The 23,922-nt window shown below is 41.9% G+C and overlaps 1 protein-coding gene across 3 annotated transcripts in view; it reads left to right on the top strand.

Annotated features, from left to right (window-relative positions):
* MDFIC (MyoD family inhibitor domain containing) overlaps window positions 1–23,922 on the top strand; it is a 236,515-nt gene that overhangs the window by 170,676 nt on the left and 41,917 nt on the right. For all 3 annotated transcript variants that reach the window (XM_082257114.1, XM_082257112.1, XM_082257113.1), the window contains exon 4: window positions 18,972–19,247. In XM_082257114.1, coding sequence (XP_082113240.1) covers window positions 18,972–19,247 — 276 coding nt within the window. The remainder of the gene's footprint in view (window positions 1–18,971; window positions 19,248–23,922) is intronic.

The raw sequence follows: 23,922 nt of genomic DNA, 5'->3' as shown, positions 1-23,922 counted from the left end.
ATCCGTTCACTGTGCCCAGAAAGGAGGGCAAGATGCGTCCTATTCTGGACTTAAAAGCTCTGAACCGCTTTGTACGCGTTTGGAATTTCTGCATGGAATCGCTTCGCTCGGTGGTAGCCTCCCTGAGTCCAGGTGAGTTCCTGGCCTCTATCCACCTGAAGGATGCGTATCTACACATCCCCATTTTCGAGGGTCATCAGAGGTACCTCCGATTCGCTATCGCGGAGGAACATTATCAGTTTGTGGCGTTGCCTTTCAGTCTCGCTTCGGCTCCTAGGGTGTTTACCAAAGTGCTGGCTCCCGTTCTGGGCCTGTTACGGGCGCAGGGCATTGCGGTCTTGGGATATCTGGACGATCTCCTGTTAAGATCGAGTGCCAGTCAGAGCCTGCTGCGCGATCTGTCCACTACAGTTCAGACGCTTCAGGAGTTCGGATGAACCATCAACGTGCAGAAGTCGACCTTGTCTCCTTCGATTCGCCTCCCATATTTGGGAATGGTTCTGGACTCTGCTCAAGCAAAGGTGTTCCTGCCGGAGGACAAGTTCCGGACCCTACAGAACGAGGTCAGGGCCCTCAGGGACAGCGAATCCTCATCACTCAGGACCTGTATGCGGTCACTGGGATTGATGTTGTCAGCCTTCGAGGCGATACCGCTTGCACAGTTTCACACGGGGTCTCTCCAAGCGGAGATCCTGGCCAGATGGGATAGGCTCCCTCAGTCCTTGGATCTGAGAGTGTCTCTGAGTCACCAAACCAGAATGGATCTTCTGTAGTGGCTTCAGCTCCCAGCTGTGGCAGACGGAAAATCCTTCCGGCCGTTGCTGTGGACAGTTCTTACCACGGATGCCAGCCTGTCGGGCTGGGGTGGAGTCCTGGGCAACCTGTCTGCCCAGGGCACTTGGTCGGTGGAGGAATCCTCACTCCCCATAAACCTATTGGAATTGAGAGCGATCAGGCTGTGCCTGCTCCATTGGTCGGATCGTCTCCAGGGCCGCCCTGTACAGGTGCAGACGGACAATGCCACTGCGGTGGCTTACATCAATCACCAAGGGGGCACCAAGAGTGCCCGGGCGGCTCAGGAAGTGACCAGTATTCTGTCTTGGGCCGAGACTCATGTCCCGGCAATATCGGCAGTTCACATTGAAGATCCTCTTGAAGATCCAGTGAAGATCGAGAAGAGGATGATACTTGGATGGAAGTCGGGGCACAAGAAGACACACCAAGAGGAAATACCCGAGGATATACAGAGGCCAAACCACAAAGAGGTACATCTAGGCCCAATACACAGCACCAGGGGCTCAGAACACCTAGAAATGGAAATGGATATTGGAACTCACAAAACAGAACTCCAATCAATAATCATAATGGGTATGGAGGTAGAACACCCGTTAACAATTATGGGTATGAGTCCTACAACAGATATGCTCCGTTAGAACATTACACGGAACCCACCTATGACAATCGAGGACCACCACCTCCCCCTAGGAGGGTTTTTTTTCAACAAGGCAGCAGAGGGAGACCCCCACGAGGGAGAGGAGGCCCACGCAGACCATGGGGTCACTGGCAACAGAACTGGCATCGGGCACCACCCCGAGGGGATCAATGGATGGAACAGCGACAACAAGGAGAACACCGTGGAAACAGGGAGGACATAACTCGACATCAAGAAAGAGACAGAAACGAAAACCACGAGGAACACGAGGAGGAAAGAAACGACAGAAAAAGGAGAAGAAGACAATAGGGAAAGGCATCTATAATCTGAGTGACATACAATTTGAAGAGGAGGAGTTAAAAGTTTTGGATTTAGGTCTGAAATATGCCCCAGGAAAAAACTTAGACAAGTTCGAGGCCTACATAGACCTAAATAAATATGTCAGAAAACTAAATATAAAGAAACATTTCACTCTGAAACAAAAGCAGATACAAAGGCCCATACACAAAGAGTATAAGCAAACGTCATTAAAGAATCGCTCCAAGTTTAACCCCAAAAACCCTCAGAATGAGAACTTGGAGGTATTTAAACGAATGGTGGAAGCGGATATAAGAGCATTAAGGATCCAAAATAGAAAAGAGAAAAATACATGGGACACCATTAGGAAATTGGAAAAAAGAAAAGGAGTGATAATAAGGCCAGCGGACAAGGGAGGAGGACTTGTAATCTTAAATAAAAAAGATTACGAGGAGGAGATGGAGAATCTCCTCAATATAGAAGATACCTACATCAAGCTAAGAAGAAACCCAAAACAAGATTTTGAAAAAACTTTACATAAATACGTGCAAAAAGGAGAAGACTTGGGAATCTTAAATAAGAAGGAGGCTAGATACATTTGCTTGGAAAAACCAAAAACCCCAGTCATATACTATATTCCAAAAATACATAAAGATGACAAGAAGCCACCAGGCCGCCCCATTGTAAGTGGCATTAATTCTGTGCATTCGAGGCTAGGGGAATATTTAGACCAGTTCCTACAGCCTCTAGTCCCAGTAGGTAAATCCTATCTGAGGGACAGCAAACAACTGCTAGCGGAAATCAAAGATCTGGAAATAGAGGAGAGTGACATCTTGGTTACAATCGATGTAAACTCCCTCTATACTAATATTAAACAAAAAGATGGTCTACAAGCGGTAGATTGGTCCCTGCACACCCACACAGACATGAAGGAGACGCAGATTGGATACATACTGGAAGGATTAAAAACAGCGATGGAATCAAATTATTTTTGGTACAAGGGCAATTATTTTGTCCAGAAAAAAGGAGTAGCTATGGGGGCTAAGTATGCCCCCAGTGTGGCAAACGTGTTTATGCAGAAGTGGGAGGAGGAGCAAGTTTTTAGCATACCAAGGAATAATTTGAAGTATTACCGTCGATATATCGATGATATTATCATCGTATGGAAGGGAAGTGAGGAATCCTTGCAGGAATTCTTTGACGAAATCAATATGAATATATATGGCATCACTTTTTCAAGAAATTTTCACCATGAACATATTGCCTTTTTGGATCTGGAATTAACAAAAAAGGAAGGAAGATTAAGCAGTAAAACGTATTTCAAAAAAACCGATCGAAATGGATACATTCCAAAAAGCAGCTGCCACCATCCCAAGTGGCTAGGGAACATTCCCAAAGGGCAACTGATGAGAATCAGAAGGAACTGCAGCGATATAAGAGACTTCGAAACACAGGCAGAATTATTGATTGGCAGGTTTGTGGAAAAAGGATACAAAAGAAGTGAATTAATTAACATCAAGAAAATAGTAGAAAAAATGAACAGAGAAGACCTGATAAAGGATGTGCCAAATAAAACCAGCGGAAATAAAAACACTGAATTTGCATTTCTAACTGGATACAATACTCAGCATAAGGCCTTAGAGAAAATTGTGAGAAAACACTGGCCTATCTTACAAGCAGATGCAACACTTAGAGACATCCTCCCTGCAAAACCCACTTTCATATATAGAAAAGCACCAAACCTAAGAAACCGGCTGGTGCACAACGTTGTTGATCCTCCTAAGCAAATAAATCTTCCAACCATCCTAAAGGGTTTCTTCAGATGTGGAAAATGCCTCCCATGCAAAACATCTAAGGAAAAGAAAAGGAAAACAACTTTTATGGCACAAAGCACAGGAAAAATGTATGAGATAAAGGAAACCATCACTTGCACAAGCACTCACGTCACTTATGTGGTGGAGTGCCCCTGTAAATTACAGTATGTAGGCCGCACCACCAGACCCCTATTTGTCCGCATTAGGGAGCACGTAAAGAATATCAGAAAAGGGTTTGAGAAACATAGTCTGTCACGACACTTCAAGTTCCATCATTCCCAAGACCCCACCGTAATGTTTTTTTACGCTATCGACAAAATCAAAAACAACTGGAGAGGAAGTAACAAGAAAATAGATGTGTCAAGGAACGAAACGAAGTGGATATATCAGATGCAGACCCTCCAACCTAAAGGCTTGAATATCGACATAGACTTGAACTGGTTTATTACTGATTTTTAACTTTTTAAGCCTGTGGCCTCCTTTTTGGGTCCCCCCCTTTGTTGGATCCTCCTTTGACCTTTTATAGTCCTCCTTTTTAGTCCTTCTCCTTTTAATCCTTTTATCCCCCCTTTTATCCTTGATTTTTGATATAAACCTCCCTATAGGCCCTCAATTTGTATGGGGTTTTTTTTGGGGTTTTGAGGTTTTTTAAGGATTTTAAGGGTTTTTAAGGATTTTTAAGGATTTTTAAGGAATTGTTTAGGAAATAGTCCTCCTTTGTATGGAAATTCACGAATCACAGCCTCTTGTCTTTTAAAGATACAGTTTTAAGGACATACTTTTGAGTATACATATAATTTTTCCCCTGTATACACATTTTTTATACATATCTTTCCCATTTTTATCATTTTTACCTATTTTGGAATATTTATCGTATATGGTCCCCTATATAACATTTATTGGGTCCTCTGGAAAAACTTGGATCTATAATGGATTTCTACTACATACCCGTTCAGAATAACAAAGTTTACAAAGATATGGACTTACAGCACAGCGGATGGACTTACTGAGGAATTGCCTTTTAAAAGATTAATCTTGTTTTTAAAAAAACAAAAATATTTTTCAGCACGATTTCTATCTCATCGATTAGATTGGTATATGTATGGGCACCTTCTTTATAGTCTAGCACTATTTTGCGTAGACACGTGGGCCCACGGGCTTATATTATATTAAGTATAATTAACACACACCACTAGATCACAATGTCACCACAATAAAATTATTTTGAGTACTTTTATTTGTATCACGGCACCACTGGGAATCGGCTCACTACCGATTAAACCAGACACATCACTTTTAGCACATTTCATTTTTATAAACTTTTAATTTCATTTTAATTACCAATAGTCATTTATGTTTAGTTGTACTTGTCGTTTTAATAAAGATTATTGTTTTATAAGTACGGCAAACACAGCATGAAGGGAGTTCACATGATGAGTAAATATTATCTAGGCTACGGGATAGGTATACCAAGATGGCCGCCGTGTTCGGTCGCAAAGTAGGTACACCAAGATGGCGCCATCCCAGCCTATAAAAAGACCGGGAGTAGAGATGGACGGCACGCTCCAGATGACGTCGTATGACGAAACGCGTAGGGCGTGGTTCACGTACGTCAATACGTCACTTCCGGGAACGGTGGTTTGAGCCGGTGGAACGCGGAAGCGGTCCGGCGAACACCTCTCCAAGCTGATAGTGAACTCCCTAACTGTGAGTGGATGCTACGTTTGTTTGTCTGGACATAACATATGCTACGCAATGGAGGCTTATCCTTTATTTTAGTGACCGAAGAAGTGTCGAGGTATCGGCCAAAAGAGTGTGGTAAGCAGCGGTGTTTTCGGTGAATCACCTACCGACACCATACTTTGTTTGATTTCTTAATCACTACACAGGGTTTTGGCAATATTAGCACTCGGCACTTTATTTGTATAAGTATATGCATAACATATGATGTTTACAGTATGGTACACAAGGCACAGCCCATAAACAGCACGTAGCACTTTATATATATATATATATATTTATATTCATTGTGTGCACCTTTAGCACTATATGCACTTTCTATTTTGCACATGCACGTTTTATAAGTGGTAGCTCCTATTAGAACGGTTCCCGTAGCACTGCATGGACCGCGACTTGTCAGGCTGACCAGTCGCCTGACAAGTTGCGGTAGTGTGAATGGGCACTAATTATTTTAATTAAAAAAACAAAACATCAGTACCTTTTGCCTAATTGATACACAGCTGTCACATGATCCAGATATTTCCAAGCCTGTCTGCAGGCAGTCATTTACCACTGTGTATACACCCACACAGGGCCGCTGATAGAAATCATGGGGCCCCGTACAGCCTACCTGACGGGGCCCCCTTCAGCCCCACCCCTGGCCCCTCCCCAGACCCCGCCTTGAAACAAAGTGCAGGTTTGCCTTCAAGTGATAATTTATCATGCCACGCCATGCCATTCATAGTAAATATGTGCAGAGCGCAGTACAATCACCACACCATGCCATATTGGCATCCATAGTAAATATGTGCAGTACAATGCAGTATAAAACTCACAACGGACAATCAGCTGCTTCTGCCCGCCGCACAGCCACTCGCTCTCTGTCTCAGGCCTAACTCAGAGCTGAGCAGAGAAAGATCACTCTGCAAGGGAAGAAAATAGGCGGCAGGCAGCCGGGACCTGAAATTGAGCCATCATAAGGATTGGGCCCGGAATACACATGTGTCCGAAATATCTAAAAAAAAGTCCCTCCTTTCGCACCAGCACAGAGGTCAGAGAGGGGCCCAAAAATGGCAATTACACCCCTGCTAGTAAGAGTCACTAGGGTTGGTGTCACCTGGTGCGGTAAACCATGGTGTCACCCCCCGAGCTCTCTCTTGCAACAGAGACTAAAAAAAATGCTACAGGAGACATTTAGAGAGTGCAGGCATCATACAGGAGACATTTAGGGAGTGCAGGCATCATACAAGAGACATTTAGAGAGTGAAGGCATCATACAGGAGATATTTAGAGAGTGCAGGCATCATACAGGAGACATTAAGAGAGTGCAGGCATTATACAGGAGACATTAAGAGAGTGCAGGCATCATACAGGAGACATTAAGAGAGTGCAGGCATCATACAGGAGACATTAAGAGAGTGCAGGCATCATACAGGAGACATTTAGGGAGTGCAGGCATCATACAGGAGACATTTAGAGAGTGCAGGCATCATACAGGAGACATTTAGAGAAGGCAGGCATCATACAGGAGACATTTAGAGAGTGCAGGCATCATACATGAGACATTAAGAGAGTGCAGGCATTATACAGGAGACATTAAGAGAGTGCAGGCATCATACAGGAGACATTAAGAGAGTGCAGGCATCATACAGGAGACATTAAGAGAGTGCAGGCATCATACAGGAGACATTTAGGGAGTGCAGGCATCATACAGGAGACATTTAGAGAGTGCAGGCATCATACAGGAGACATTTAGAGAAGGCAGGCATCATACAGGAGACATTTAGAGAGTGCAGGCATCATACATGAGACATTAAGAGAGTGCAGGCATTATACAGGAGACATTAAGAGAGTGCCGGCATCATACAGGAGACATTTAGAGAGTGCAGGCATCATACAGGAGACATTTAGAGAGTGCAGGCATCATACAGGAGACATTTAGGGAGTGCAGGCATCATACAGGAGACATTAAGAGAGTGCAGGCATCATACAGGAGACATTTAGAGAGTGCAGGCATCATACAGGAGACATTTAGAGAGTGCAGGCATCATACAGGAGACATTTAGAGAGTGCAGGCATCATACAGCAGACATTTAGGGAGTGCAGGCATCATACAGGAGACATTAAGAGTGCAGGCATCATACAGGAGACATTAAGAGAGTGCAGGCATCATACAGGAGACATTTAGGGAGTGCAGGCATCATACAGGAGACATTTAGAGAGTGCAGGCATCATACAGGAGACATTTAGAGAGTGCAGGCATCATACAGGAGACATTAAGAGAGTGCAGGCATCATACAGGAGACATTTAGGGAGTGCAGGCATCATACAAGAGACATTTAGAGAGTGCAGGCATCATACAGGAGACATTTAGAGAGTGCAGGCATCATACAGGAGACATTTAGAGAGTGCAGGCATCATACAGGAGACATTTAGAGAGTGCAGGCATCATACAGGAGACATTAAGAGACTGCAGGCATCATACAGGAGACATTTAGGGAGTGCAGGCATCATACAGGAGACATTTAGAGAGTGCAGGCATCATACAGGAGACATTTAGAGAAGGCAGGCATCATACAGGAGACATTTAGAGAGTGCAGGCATCATACAGGAGACATTAAGAGACTGCAGGCATCATACAGGAGACATTTAGGGAGTGCAGGCATCATACAGGAGACATTTAGAGAGTGCAGGCATCATACAGGAGACATTTAGAGAAGGCAGGCATCATACAGGAGACATTTAGAGAGTGCAGGCATCATACAGGAGACATTAAGAGAGTGCAGGCATCATACAGGAGACATTTAGAGAGTGCAGGCATCATACAGGAGACATTTAGAGAGTGCAGGCATCATACAGGAGACATTTAGGGAGTGCAGGCATCATACAAGAGACATTTAGAGAGTGCAGGCATCATACAGGAGACATTTAGAGAGTGCAGGCATCATACAGGAGACATTTAGGGAGTGCAGGCATCATACAAGAGACATTTAGAGAGTGCAGGCATCATACAGGAGACATTTAGAGAGTGCAGGCATCATACAGGAGACATTTAGGGAGTGCAGGCATCATACAGGAGACATTAAGAGTGCAGGCATCATACAGGAGACATTAAGAGAGTGCAGGCATCATACAGGAGACATTTAGGGAGTGCAGGCATCATACAGGAGACATTTAGAGAGTGCAGGCATCATACAGGAGACATTTAGAGAGTGCAGGCATCATACAGGAGACATTAAGAGAGTGCAGGCATCATACAGGAGACATTTAGGGAGTGGAGGCATCATACAAGAGACATTTAGAGAGTGCAGGCATCATACAGGAGACATTTAGAGAGTGCAGGCATCATACAGGAGACATTTAGAGAGTGCAGGCATCATACAGGAGACATTAATAGAGTGCAGGCATCATACAGGAGACATTAAGAGACTGCAGGCATAGTACAAGTACTGTGGGTGGTGTGGTTGCAGTCAGTGTAAATAGCTCTGGGGAAGCCTGTCCTCCCTCTGCTTCTAAAATAGACCTGTGTGATCCCTCCCCCCCCCCCCTCCTCTGTGTGCAGCTATGGCAGGAGCTCTTCTCACTTACATTAGTTGTCCCATCCAGATAGCATGTCTCCTCACACTCCCAGCCCTTCCGTTGTCAGTGGGAAGTACAGCAAAGGTGGAGGTGGAGCAGCTCAAGACAAGAAGTTACAGCTTCCTTATCCCGGGGTCTCCATGCACCTGATTGGTTGCTGGGATGCTAGACGGGCCCAGCAACCAATCATTTTGACAGGCGGGACTTGGACGTTCTGGGAGCTCTGCCATTGATGCAGGCATTTACCCGAAGACTATCAGACTGTCTCTTAAGCTGCCCGGGCCCCCCTGCTGATCTGAGAACACAGGGCCCGGTACAACAGGGCCAGTTGTACTGGCCTATCAGCGGCCCTGCACCCACATGTGCGAATCTAAAGTCACATGGACTGCTTAGGGAGGAAATGTTTAACTCACTGAAAACTGAGCATTGACAGGGTTGCCACCACATATGAAAAATCCCTAGCTGAATTGATTGTTGGAGCAACTTTTGTTGAACGGGCTTGTTGGAAATCTTTTCTTGGTCAGCTGGATGCAGCCACTGATCAGTGTATTCTGACAGTGGAAAGTTCCACTATCAGAATACAATGCCCCAGACAGAAGGATTCTTCAATCCACCTTACTTTTATAGTTTGATTTTTTTTTTCTGCTCAGCTTGCTTGCTGGTCAAAAAAAGGAAAAAAGAGAGTAATTCATGTCCAGGTTTACCATAAGTCATCAATGAAATTTAGCTCACAGACTTCATAAATAAAACCCTGTCAGTGGAGATTTTAAAGTGTAACTACAGCCAATACTTTTTACATTGTTGACAGAGTAGGGAATGGTTAGCAACCCTGTCAGGTATAAGGTGCAACCATAACCATAGGTGCGATTCGCTGTCTCTCTTTGGCTCTATTTGACCATTAGAGCGGAAGTCTTCTAGTTGGGATTTTTGTTATGGTACAGCTGTCGAAAAAAGGACTTCCCTTGTACTTCGCATCGTCTCTACAAGACAGAATGTGACTCTGCCTAATAGGACAAAAAAAAAAAAAAAAAATACAGGGATCCTAAATCTTCTTTACTCTGTCCAAAGCTAAAAAAATAAATTATATCTTTAGATATGGTATGACGGAACAAAAATTGTAAAGGTGTGTTAAGTGGTAACAATGTGTTACACATTTCAAGCCTCAAATATATTTTGTCCCTGAACCCAAATCTCTTATTGAATTTTAATAATATAGTTGGATCACAGAACTCTGCTTTTCACTACTTTCAAAAAAATGCTTGTTTTATTTCACCCTGCCATACTGAACTGTGAATTTAGCTTTGGTGAGACATTCACACTGGCTGTACTGCTTTTTAAGGATAACAGTGATTCTTTAAATTAATTCTATATCTTAAACCCAATTGTGTAATCAGTGAAGTATAAAATATTGAAATCAGCTGGGTATACTGTGTTTTCCTTTAAAGCCCGTTTTTAATAAAACATTTGAAACTGTTCATTGTGAATGTCAAATGGGAATCTTTTCTTATAAAGTACAGAAAATTAAGAATTCTTGGTAACGGGGCATATAGCCTTTCTTTGGCGCTGATGTTCTGTGTTCACACCACTGTTATTTTACATTCTGACATGTATTGCATTTGTTGCTGAATACTAAGAATACAATTTTTTGCTTGTACGAAAGAGTGTAAAATGGGATCTTTTGTAAAAGGGAATAGTCTCTTAAGAATGATATAGCAAATGCTGAAAGTTAACATTAAAATGCCACTTTTTGAAAGAAAAGGTTGTCAAAAAGTTTCTTTGTGCGTTTAATATGTGCGATTATGTAGCATAAAATGCAGAGTTTGTAAAAATTTCTTGAATATACAGGCAAAATATGAATAATTCAAAACAAGTCATAAGTCCAACAATGCACTGTGTCTTTTATATCTCTGACTGAAGATATCATTGTTCTCCCAATAGAGCTGAATTTGCACAAGTTACACCTCTGAAAATGCCAAATGGTCTTTAGTCTAGTTTTCCGAGCTGTCACGTGCCCACAAGAAAGACTACTTATTGAGAATAATAGATCATAATTGTTACAGCAGTACGTTAGGAAACATTTAGAGCTGATAGCCCCCATTATTTAGTGTATGTATTTCAGTTAGAAAGCATCTTAGGTTTAAAAGAATTATTGTTCTTTTTAACCTTTTTAGTTTTATGGAAAATAACCTCTTACAAATTAAATTTTATATTAACTTGTAATATAATTCCAAAACCTCTGTGCACAGCTGTAGTTTATAATTGTCATCATTTGTAGTTAATCATCCAGTTATTTTATTAGCACAAATGAAGATGTTGTTTTAACCTGGCCGCCAGTATAACTAGTGGTGTGTGTTATTTCCTAATTAGTGATCAAAATAAACTAAAAGTATCACATGACATTAATCCCTTGTTGGATTAGAATGTCATGTTAATATATGCTCAATATATAGGTCACCATTGCATAAAAAGTAGGCTAAATATCCACTTCAGCATTAAAGGTGGTTCTGTACTGGTCACTCAGAATAGCCATCCAGCTTATTATATTCCTTTTTGTTGTTTTTGCATTAAATGTTTTATCTTACATATAATATAATTAAACATAACAGTTTTCTGTGCGGTCAGGATGAAAAGTTTAACCCTGACACATTTTATCACAGTCCCTTTAGGTGCCATGAAGCCAGTTTGCTTTTCCTGTAGAGCAACCTGTGACTCCCAAACACTGGGGTGTCTAATATGCATATAGTGATCAGCTTCCATGGTCACAATCTATGACAGCCTCTTACTCTGTCTTGTCTCTATTATAATTAGTAATAAGGCACTGGAGGTGGGGGATACACTCAGAACTGGCAGCTGAGAAAATGGCTGCTAGATTTATGTTAAAGCCCAACTCCAGGATATTAGCAAATCCCCTCCCACCCTCTTCCTAATTATTTGCTGTTATTTAAAAAAATGCCCATTTTACCTGAATTCATGGTCATGTGACAATTCTTTTCTTTTCTTCTGTTTACCTCCTGGGGTCTTTTTTCTGCTGACATTACTGCCTGCATGATGTGAATACCTTTTGTTGGTAGAGGCGGTGCTTCCAGGGTCCTCTCTCATAGACTGCAGAGGCAGATGAACTAAAGGGAGCAGTGAGGGGACTAGTGAACAATAGTGAACCAGTGATAACAAGTGGGGGAAAATGCCTTGTCCCCAGGACAGGAAATTTCCTTGACTCATATAGGAAACTGTGACTTTGTACAATTACACTGCATGCAGGGTGACATGGTGGAGTTCCACCCTAAAATTATACTTACCTCCATCTTCTCGCTCCGGGTCACCTGAAAAACAAATGGATAATCGCAATTTTTTTTTTTTTTTTTTACTTACCTCGTTTAGAAGAAAATATACTCACCTTACTTCCTTCTTCCTCCCCTCGGCGGCCACGGCGATTCGTCACTTCCTGGCTTTGCAATGATTCCTGGGAGCTGAACGTCATCGCTCCCAGGAATCAATGCGCCTGCACCGGCCCCGACGTCAGTTCCGGTGCAGGCGCCGTCATACCTTTCAAAACAGCTTCTGGGCATGCCCAGAAGCTGTGCAGGGATGACTCTGCGGCACCGGAAGTGACGGCGGGGCCGGTGCAGTGCATCGTGGGACCGAAGAAGACGGAAGAGGAACGCAGAAGAGGATCGCGCTGGCTTCAAGCTGCCCACACCTGAGATGGCAGCGCTGGACAATACTTTTTCAAGGTAAGTATTTCTTCTAAAAGGTAAGTGCAACCCGGGACAGATCAGAGGCTAGCCATTGTGGAATGTACTAGCCCTGACTGTCCCTAGGGTATTTTTATTAAAAAAAGTATTCCCAGGGTGAAACTCCGCTTTAAGAAGAGGTTTTACAATCAAGACTATTTCAATTTCATTTTTGACTGAAAGTGGGCTTTAAAAACGGCTGAGGTTTGATGTCCCTGAGTATCTCTAGTGCAGCAATGGCAAACCTTGGCATCCCAGATGTTTTGGAACTACATTTCCCATGATGCTCATGCACACTGCAGTATAGTTGAGCATCATGGGAAATGTAGTTTCAAAACATCTGGGGCACCAAAATTTCACCATCACTGCTCTAGTGCATCCTGGCACCTGCTTTAACTGAGGTATTGATAATCAAAACTATTAAAATAATCTTAAACACTAAGCATAATTGGGATGTTGTTATAACATGGGTATTTTTTAGGAAATTTGAACAGTGAATTAAGTGAACTTGGAACAGTTTGAAGCTGTAGTTGCATTTGAACTGATCTATTATTATTAAAGAGGAAGTAAAGGTTTTTTTTTTCAGTTTTTTTCTTCCCTGCAAAGTAAATGCATAATGTGGTAGTATGCATCACATACTAGCACATTATGTGACACTTACCTGCAAACGAAGGCCGCATTGTCCCCGCTGGCGACTGCATCCATCTTCACCCCTCTTCCTTCCAGGTCTGCGGACTCCAGCTGTATTACTGACCAGAACAATGTGATGTCACTCCCGCGCCGTCGGTCACGGCACAGGGCTCTGAAAAAACTGCACGGGCGGCCGTTTCTTCAGAGCGCATGCGCCGATTATGTCATTGGCTGCTTGCAATGTAAATACCTCCTAAACAATGCAAGTTTAGGGGATATTTAGAGTACCTATAGGTAAGCCTTATTAACCACTTGCCGTCGCTGCACTGCCTATTCTCGTCGGCAGTGTGGCTCTCCCAGGCAAAATCACGTTAATAGGCGTCATCTGCCGGGGAGGCCACTAGGGGGCGAGTACATGCCGCCGGTGGCGTGCTCCCGCCAGTGCGTGTGTCAGGTGGCTCCGATTGCCGCCTGACATCCCCCGATCTCCCCCCACTGATAGAGAAGGACAGACGGCTGATATAAAAACAGCCGTCCCTCCTTCTCCCTGCAATGATCACAGAGACCATGCGATCCTGCTATATAGGATCGCATGTCTCTATGATCATTTCAAAAGCCCAACCCCCCCACAGTTAGAATCACTCCCCTAGGCTTACATTTAACCCCTTGATCACCAATAGTATTAACCCCTTCCCAGCCAATGGCATTATTACAGTAACAATGCATATTTTTATAACAGATTACTATAGCAATGTCACTGGTACCCCAAAAAGTGTCAAAAATGCCAGTTAGGGGTCCGATCTGTCCGCCGCAATGTCGCAGTCCCGCAAAGAATTGCAGATTGCCTCCATTACTAGTAAAAAAAACACAAAAAAACAATAAAAATTACATATATCTTTCCCGTAGTTAGTAAACGCAATAACTTTTGCGCAAACTAATCAAAATACGCTTATTGTGATTTTTTTTTTTTAACCAAAAATATGTAGCAGAAAACAAATTGGCCTAAAATGTTAAAAAATTTTGATTTTTAATTTTTTTTGGGGAATGTTATGTAGCAGAATGTGAAAAATATTGGTTTTTTTTTGTCGCTCTTTTTTTGTTTATAGCGCAAAAAATAAAAAATTGCACAAGTGATCAAATACCACCAAAAGAAAGCTCTATTTGTGGGGAAAAAAGGAGGTCAATTTCGTTTGGGTACAGCATCGCACAACCGCGCAATTGTCCGTTAAAGTAACGCAGTGCCGAATCTCAAAATAGGGCCTGGTCATTAAGCAGCAAAATCTTCCGGTCTTAAAGTGGTTAAAGGCTTACCTATAGGTGTAAGTGATATGTAATGTATTGGATCTTTATAAATTAGGGATAATAATTTTAAAATGAAAAAAAAAAAAAATACTGATATCCCACTCTTTTAGAAATACAGTTATCTGTAAGCTATGCTGCAAGATGTTATTTTGATTAGAACACCTGTCAGATTTTACAGCCATGGATCCCTTCACTTCCTGTCTGATTGTCCCAGGAAGACAGAAAGCAAGGGGAAATCATTCTAACATCATCACAGGCAGAAGTAAAAGATTTTATTTATTCACTTATTTATTTTTTTAGAGGAACTCTTGCTCTTTTTTTTTTGTCATCTGCTTTACTTCTTGTGTAGTAAACGGTTGTCCCTAGAAGAGAAAGTATGGATAAATCTCACCAATGGAGCCCTGGATAACCGTAAAACCTGAGAGAGGTTCTACCATTTACCCATTCTATCCAAAACTGAAAAAAGGGGCAAAGATGCACTTTATTAGTGTTTAATGTTATGCTTTCCATAAAGCTCATCAATCTGGAAGCATAGGGTGCCATCTTTTTGATAATTTTTGTGAACATTTTGAAATCAGCATTTAGATAAAAGGTAAGTCTGTATTTGGCACATAACGCCAAATCATTACCATCCTGTAAACCTCAAGAAGTAAGGAGGGCGATAATGAAAAATAATTAAAGGCTGCAAGAAAAAATTTGGCTAATTCTAGAGTGAATGATTTGCAATATTGGGTAGCATATAGTCTGGGCCTGGATTCTATGTTCTGCGCGAGGTCCATTGAGGTAGATGGTAGGCCTACTATCTTGAGGCAAAGTGTGAATACTTGAGGGTCTGTTTCTCTTTCTCTTTCTCCATGCGGCAATGGTTTAGTGGGATTTTCTATAAATTGTAATAGAATAATTGAAATTGTTTGGCTATTTTGTCTGTTCACCATTACAAGCCTTGTTCAATTTCATTGAAGTTTTATGCAGGGACTTGTAAATTTGATGGCCCACTTGCCCAATATTTACTGTGTTAACGTGCACTGCCAGCTCATTCAATGAATAAGCTGGCTTAAAACATAAAGGGGTTGATTTACTATGTCGGGTGACATTTGCCGGTTAAGTACTTGCTGACCACCCGCCACAGATATACTGTGGCAGGCTGGCTCGGCTGCAAAAATCGATGTACCTGCGCACCCCCATTAGGCAGCGGGGAGGCCCATCGATGGGGCCGGTGGCCGCGATTGCTGCCAGGCACCCACGATCGCTTCCCGTGGAGAAAGATTGACGGTCAGCTGTTGTAAACACAGCAGACCATTGTTCTCTCTGGAAAGAACACAGAGCGCCTGTGATCCTCCTATTTAGGATCACAGGTCTCTGTGTTGATTCCACAAGCCCATCCCCCTCACAGTTAGAAAACACCCCCCAGGCATACACTTAACCCTTTGATCGCCTCTGAGTTTACCCCTAACCTGCCAGTGTCATTATTACAGTGACAGTGCATATGTTTAGCACTGATTACTGTAGTAATGTCACTGGTCCCCCCAAAAGTGTCAAAAATGTCAGTTAGGGGTCCGATCTGTCTGCCACAATGTTGTAGTCTGGCTAAAAATCGCTGATCGCCACCATTATTAGTAAAAAAAATAAAAATGACGTAAATCTTTTCCCTGCTTTGTAGACACGATAACTTTTGCACCAACCAATCAAAATACGCCTATTGGGATTTTTTTTTTACCAAAAATATGTAGCAGAATACAAATTGGCCTAAAATGACATGATGAAAACATTTGATTTTTTTATTTTTTTGGGGGGGGGGGGGGTGGGGGGGGTGTTATATAGCAGAAAGTGAAAAATATTGTTTTTTGTTCCAGAATTGTCACTCTTTTTTTGTTTATAGCACAGTAAATAAAAATGGCCCAGGTGATCAAATCGCATCCAAATTAAGCTCTATTTGTGGGGAAAAAAGGGCATCAATTTTATTCTGGTACAGTGTCGCATGACTGCACAATTTTCCATTAAAGTAACAGTGCTGAATCGCAAAAAATGGCCTGGTCATTAAGGGGGCATAACCTTCCAGGGCTGAAGTGGTTAAAAAAAAAAACAGCCAACATTCGGCCCATGTGTATGCTGGTCTGAAGCTTCTGTTGGACGTACATGCTGTGAAACCAGCAGCCGACCGACTCCCGATCAGCGCTCTTGGCCAATGGAAGAGAGCGCTGATCAGAGTGTTCTGACAGTAAGGCCGTCCCCCTGTCAGAACCCAATAGCTCAGCAAAGGGAGATCGCTATACTAACTTTGCATAGTTCCGACCGGAGCTGATGGGTTTTTTTCATTCAACCCGCTGGGCTAAAAGTATGTGTACCAAGCTTAAAACTAGATGCTTAAAATCTTGTGCAGCTCTGCATAGAAACCAAACAGTTTCTAGGTTTTTTTTTTGTCAAAGCTTACTTGAAAAAGCTGAAGTTAGAAGCTGATTGGCTACCATGCATAGGTGCACCAGGTTTTGCACTCTTCAGTTCCAGTAAATCAACCCCAAAGTTACATTTACACAAGTTTTTTAACACACACATAATGTGAATAGGTCTTAACAATCCCCCTGCTTAAACAGTTTCATTCATTTTTACTATCAGTCTTTAAATTCATTTAAGAATTCATCAAATGTATATTTTAAATCAGCTTTTGATGAACAAAATCTAAACTAAGAACTATGTGAGTTTAGATTGTTGTCGATACAAATTAGCTGATTTAAAGCGGAGTTCCGGGCACAAAATCGATATTTTTTTTTTGTGCCCGTCCGCTAGTTCAGCCTAACCTGAAAAGGAATTGGATAGTTAGATTTTTTTTTTAAAAAAACTCACCTTGTAATTGACGATCGTAAATACTCACCTCAGGGTACTTCCTCCCTCGGAGCCGCGGCTCACCCCGTCACTTCCTGCGCTGCGATGATTCCTGGGAGCTAAACGTCATCGCTCCCAGGAATCAATGCGACGGCACCGGCCCCGCTCGTCACTTCTGGGCGACGCTGCATTCCCCTGCTAAACAGCTTCTGGGCATGCCCAGAAGCTGTTTAGGAATGCGGCGCCGCACCGGAAGTGACGAAAGGGGCCGGTGCGGCGCATTCTGGGAGAAGAAGACGCGGAAGAAGATGCAGAAGAGGACCGCGCCGGCTTCAGCTGCCCACAAGAGAGATGGAAACGCTGTGGAAGAAATTTTATAAGTAAGTATTTCTTCTAAAAGGTAAGTGCGAACCGGGACAGATCAGAGGCTAGCCATTGTGGAATGTGCTAGCCCTGACTGTCCCGGGGGTATGTTCATTAAAAAATGACATCTGTGCCCGGAACTCCGCTTTAAAAAAATATCTTCCATGGGTAGTTTTTGTTAACTGTTGCCAGAGCAAGCTAAAATACTGTGGTTGATTAACTAAAGGCAAAAGGCTTGTTCACTTTGAAAGGGCATTAGCTTAGTGAATGTGATGAAAATTCACTTTGCAAAGAATGCCCAGTCACATGCAAGGGAAAAAAAAACAAAATTTTCCCTTGCATTTGATTAGATGATGGAAGTTAGCAAAGCTTCACCTCATTCACTAAGCTAAGGGAAAATTCCATTGCAAAATGAGCAGCCTATTTGCCACTAGTAAATCAACTCAATTGGATGTTAGTTGTTTACAGCATATTTATGAGCACCATTAATCATTTGGAGCACATTTTGTACAGGTTGACCATTTTACCAATGAAAGCCAATGAACATACCTCCTCACAGAGAATAATAATGCCGCGTAAGGTTACAGGACGTGTTGTTTTAGTTAAAGTGGTATTAAACCTAAAACCAAAAATGTAATATATTGCAGCATACCGATAATTAGATGAGACAACTCAGGATGAATGAGCACAAGAAACACAGCAGACAGCAGCAATGGCAGTTTGGGGGGGGGGGGGGATAGTGTTAAATGTACACTAAGAAATTAAAACCAAACTCCAACTCACACTTCATAATCAGTTACAGCAAACAGCTTTTTTTTTTCTTTTGGGATAAAGATTTTGCATAAATAAATAAAAGCTGTTCATTTTAATCATCCTTGCCAGTGGTTTGTCTCACCCATGAAAACTGATACATTCTGCTGGAGAGCTTGTGTATTTAAAAAACAACAGACTTGCTGGCTCAATCACCATATAAAATTAGAAGAAAGAAAGCCTAAAAAGGAAACGAAAACAGCCATCACATCAAAGATTTACTATGCTTCAATATAATAAATGTTTGTTTTTTGGTGTAATACTGCTTATAAGTCTATATGTTTGTAGCTGCAGTATGTTTTCAATAGCACACTCCTGAATTTTTTTGGACTGAAAGATGACATAAGTCTCATGTTCTTCTGTGAACATTTCTGTCCTGTTTTCTTTCTAAAGTATCTTTTAGCCTATTTCCTCTGGCTGTGGTTTTAGAGAATTCTGTTTAATCTTTTCATCTCTTTCTCCTTTATGTTTAAGCCCAACCTCAGAGCTTGCCTCAGCCAAATACTTCAGCACTGGAACAGAGCGAGGAAGAAACTAGCAAGATAAAAAATGGTCATGTAGGTCTGAGTAATATCAATGGAATCCACAATGGGGTCAAACATGTTGCTGCAGATCACAGAAAGTTATCAGCTCCTGTTTCTCAAAAAATGCACAGGAAGATCCAGTCCAGTTTGTCTGTGAGCAGTGATGGAAGTAAAAAAAGCAAAATGAGCTCCACATATTCTCAGAAACCCACCTCTTCACCAGAAGGTAAGCTAAATTATGGAAAGATTGGTATTCTTATTATTCTAAAATTACCTACTGACATTTTAAGAAGAAACATAGTGAAATACAAAGTTTGATTTCATTTTGTAGTATATTCATTTGTATCAGTGTATGCTGAAAATCACTATTTGCAATACATTTACTGCCCTTAGTAAATTAGTAGCAGGAAAATAGTGGGCAATTATAACCAAATTACCCTTTCTCATAATTAAAATCAAGCACAAACTCAGCAGACATTGCACTTTTACAAGGTAGATTTACTAAACGTATTAATAAAAGTTCTAATACCTAAAAAGAATTTTAAGTCACCAAATTCTGAAATACAAGTTTATACATTTATTTGGTACACTTAAAGTGGTTTTAAAGGTAAGCCGTTTTTACCTAATGCATTCTATGCATTAAGATAAAAATCATTTTAAGTGCAGCTCCCCCTGCAGTTCCCACTAAATACTCACTTGAGCCTGAACTGGGTCCAGTGCTGTGCACTCTGGAGCCGCTCTTTATCCCTCTCCCGCCTCTCATAAGCTTGGCTGAGAGCAGCAGGAGCCAATGACTCCTGTCAGTCAAAACCTGTGAGCGGGCGGGGCCGAACTGAGCTGTGTGTGCGGATTCCGATGGGGGCACTCCGCAGGGGGAGGAACCAAAAGTGCCAGCACAGGCCCAGAAGAGGAGGAGGATCAAGGCTGCAGATCAGATAAGTATGACATGCTTTTATTTTAATCTAAAAAAATAATAGGCACTGATAGGCTGCACTGATGAGGTGCCACTGCTAGGCACTGATGAGGTGATATTGATGAGGCTGCACTGCATGGCACTGAAAGGCAGCACTTTTGGGGCTGTATTGATAATCAGTGCCCTGGATTATCAATGCAGATGTCCCCTTTCACACTAGCTGATTACCTGCTCTCTCATCTCTGTACATTGTGACAGTGCGAGGAAAGAAATGCCTATAACCGGCAAGTGTGTTTATGTCGTTATCAGCTGGGATTGGACACAGCTGATCACATGGGAAAGAGCCGCTGTGGTTTGCTCTTTACCTTGATCTGTGATCAGTTGTGTCTAAGGACACAGCAATCGCAGAGCACTCCGGGCGTCTGCCGCAGCGGTCATCCAAATTTAGAAGGGCGTCTGTTGACATCCTCCCAGAACTGGACGACTGCGCTGTAGCCGTCATTCGGCTATAGAACGGTCAGCAAGTGGTTAGATGATGATGAGTTTGTCATGAATTTGTGTCATTTTACTAATTAACAAATAATGTTGGTGAGAAAAAGGACTTTATAAAATGATAGAACTCCATGAATTTTGCATAGGACCACCTTGTGAACCCTTAGCAGCTCAGTATAAGCAGGTGTCCTAAGTTAACTATCTTTTAGGCTTCATTCACATGGAGAGCCAGAGGGCATAAAAACAGGCGATTGAGCTGATCAAGGCTACAGGACTGGACACATGGCATGGCCGCCACAGCAAAATTTAAAGCGGCATTAAACCCTAAAGCAAATATTGATTCTATTGCAGCTTACCCATTCATGGATGTTGTGACTGCATTAGTTGTCTTTTTTAGGCTTTCTTTCCTTTATTTTCACCTGGTGATCCTGCCAGTAAATCTGTTGTTTTATCAGAACAAGCTGTTCCTCAAATGTAGCATTACAGGGTTGAGACAAATCCTTTACTACTGACCAGGGTGCTTACAATGATCAGCCTTTGTATGGGCCAGTTCACACCAGATGCAGTCAAGTGCGTTTTTTTAAGGATCACTAACACAAGAAAAGTAGATTACATGGGTTCCAATGGCAGAGTTCACACCAGTGAAGTCGGTTCCAGTGCATTTTAATTCCAGAAAAAAAGTAAAACATGCAGCATTTTTATGTACAGAACTGTACTGAACTGCAGTAAAATGCATCAAAACGCACTGGAATGCATTACAGAAAAAACCCTGGGAAACTTTCAAATAAAATAAAAAAATAAAAATCAAGAGCGGGAAAAACGCACTGGAATGCATTGAAAACGTATCAATAGCACATCAAAACACATATGCATACGTTTTTTAAGTGTGAACTGCAAGCAAAAATGCATCCGGAATGCTTCTGGAGTGCATTTTTGCAGCGGAAACCAGCCCTTTATTCATGTAAAACCTTTATCCTAAAAGGAAAACAACCGTTTGCTGTAAATGCTTATAAAGAGTTAGTTGGAGTTCAGCTTCAATTTGTTAGTGTTATTTAAATCTGCTAGTGCATCTGACGCTTCCCTCTCCCAGAATAACAATTCTGCTGTCCAAAGGAGCCCATGTGCTCCTTCATCCAGAGTCGGGGGCACTTTAATACAGGAGGTGTGTTACTAACCAGATCACCAGATAAAAAAACAGGGGGGAAAAAAAAGCCTAAAAAATAGAAAATTAATTCAGCCACCACATCTGATTGGTAAGCTGCAATATATAAAATGTAAGGTATTTGGCATCTACCCATCTGAACAGGGCCTTAAAGTGGTTGTAAAGGCTGAAGCTTTTTTATCTTAATGCATTCTGTGCATTAAGATAAAAACCTGTGTGTGACAGCCCCCCCTAACACTTACCTGAGCCCCATCTCGATCCAGCAAAGTTGCATGAGAGCCTCAGATGTCTGGGGCTCTTCCTCCTAATTGGCTGAGATACAGTCATTGGCTCCCGCTATTGGCTTACGCTGCTGTCAAACAAAGTCAGTGAGCCAAAAAGGAGTGAGAGAGGGTGGGGCTGAGCTGTGGCTCCATGTCTGAATGGACAGACAGAGCAGCAGCTTGGCTTGGATGTCCCCCATAGCAAGCTGGGGGCACTCCGCACTTGGTAGGGGCCAGGAGCGTCGGCAAGGGACCCGAGAAGAGGAGGATCTGGGCTACTCTGTGCTAAAACAGTACACAGAGCAGGTAAGTATGATATGTTTGTTATTTTTAAACAAAAAAAAAAACAAGACTTCAAAATCACTTTAAGACTAAATACTATGAATTGACAATCATATGCCTTTTACATTTTCTGAATGTAATTACTTTGAAACAATTTGAGACCTTCTTTCTTTCCGTCTAAGCTCTTTACATTTTTATATCTGCTTTGTCATGAGCAGTAATAATCTTCTTACTGCAGGGGAGTACACGTTTACTTTACAGAAGAGGGCCCTGAAAAAAGGACTAAATTAGTGGGTTTCAGGGATCAGGAATTTCAGTTACATAATTGTCATCAATATCAATTATCCCTAGAAGAATTGTTCCTGCAAACATTCCTTGCTCGTATTACAGTATTGAGGAGATTTACTATTACGGTACATCCTTTTATCTGTTAAAAATCAATGTTTAAGGAAGATTTTTTTTTTTTTTTTTGACAGGGAGTGGGATCAGGGGGAATCACTAAACCCTATGATAAGGTTTTTATTGCTCTGTGTGTCATCAAGACAAGAAATGAGAGGAGATATCTTTTAAGAGTCACACAAGTTTTTTAAAATCACTATTTCATGAATTAGGCTATGGCAATATTTATTGTTGTCCATGTCCCCATTGGAGAGAGATCTTTGCTTTCTTCTAGATTACAAGAGCAGAAAGTAGAATAATATATCTCCTGTCAGAGACACAGACAGGATTATGGCCCCTTTCATGCGGACGGACTGATTGGGTTCACCTGTCAGTTTTTTAGCCGGACCTGATTAGACCATCCATTGCTCTCTACGGAGTGGCAGATTTCAATGTACATCCAATCCGAGACGTCTGGTGGATCAAATCGGATCGGAGTCGGCTGTTCATTTCCATCAGACAGCCAATAGAGGACAGCGGGCTGTGTCTATGTCCGCTCTGCATCTATTTATTGCGTGTAAATACCATAAAACATTATGCAGTGTGGTCTGAGAAAGGAGGTATATCCTCCAAAATGTGTCACATAGTGATGCTTTTTATGAATTCTGCACTCAATAAACAGAGCAGAATTATTATTATTTTTGAATCCAAGTGAAAATTACATTGACTCTTCCAAGACTTGGTAATAGTGACATTGTCCCGAACTCATGGTTAATGTTTTCTTACTGTACCATTCTGGTTGTGACGGTATCAAAATATGTTTTTTTTTTAATTCAACTTTTATTCTAATTTACCACAGCTTCAGTTTACAATTCATAAAAAAATACAGAAAAAATACAGTGGACCTTACAGTCACACATACATTTGTCAATCAGCTTTGTACAGGTTCTATCCCATGACCCAAAGTACTTTGGAAATAAAGAGAGCTTGTCTCTTACAACAATCTAATCACAAGGACCTTTTCGCAGTGGGAAAAAATCTTCAATAAATAAGCAAAGGCAGCTGCCACCTTAATCTAATTGGATTAAGTGTGGGATCAGCACTGTAAGGCATGTTCACTCTGCAAGGGTGCTTAATAACACCAGGGATGGCAGCCCAGGAGATGTAAGCCACTTACTCCACAAACTTAGTGATACAAGTCCAAGCTACTAAAGTAAAAATAGGCTTTGGAGTACATAGTTGCTCTTTGACCTGGGCACCATAAGCACGTTGCTCCTATCTATAAGCTAAACCACATGTTTTGAGAAACTGGGTACTAATGTTGCAACTGTTCAAATGGCTTCAACTCTCCTTGGCATAATAATTGAGAAACTCTCCAAACTGAAAACTTTTGCCACTGCTCCCCATAAGG

Source organism: Pelophylax lessonae (assembly GCF_965119305.1).
Source record: "Pelophylax lessonae genome assembly, chromosome: 4".
NCBI classification, from domain to species: domain Eukaryota; kingdom Metazoa; phylum Chordata; class Amphibia; order Anura; family Ranidae; genus Pelophylax; species Pelophylax lessonae.
Note: the sequence above shows the minus strand (reverse complement) of the source record. Positions and strands in the feature narration are given on the sequence as shown.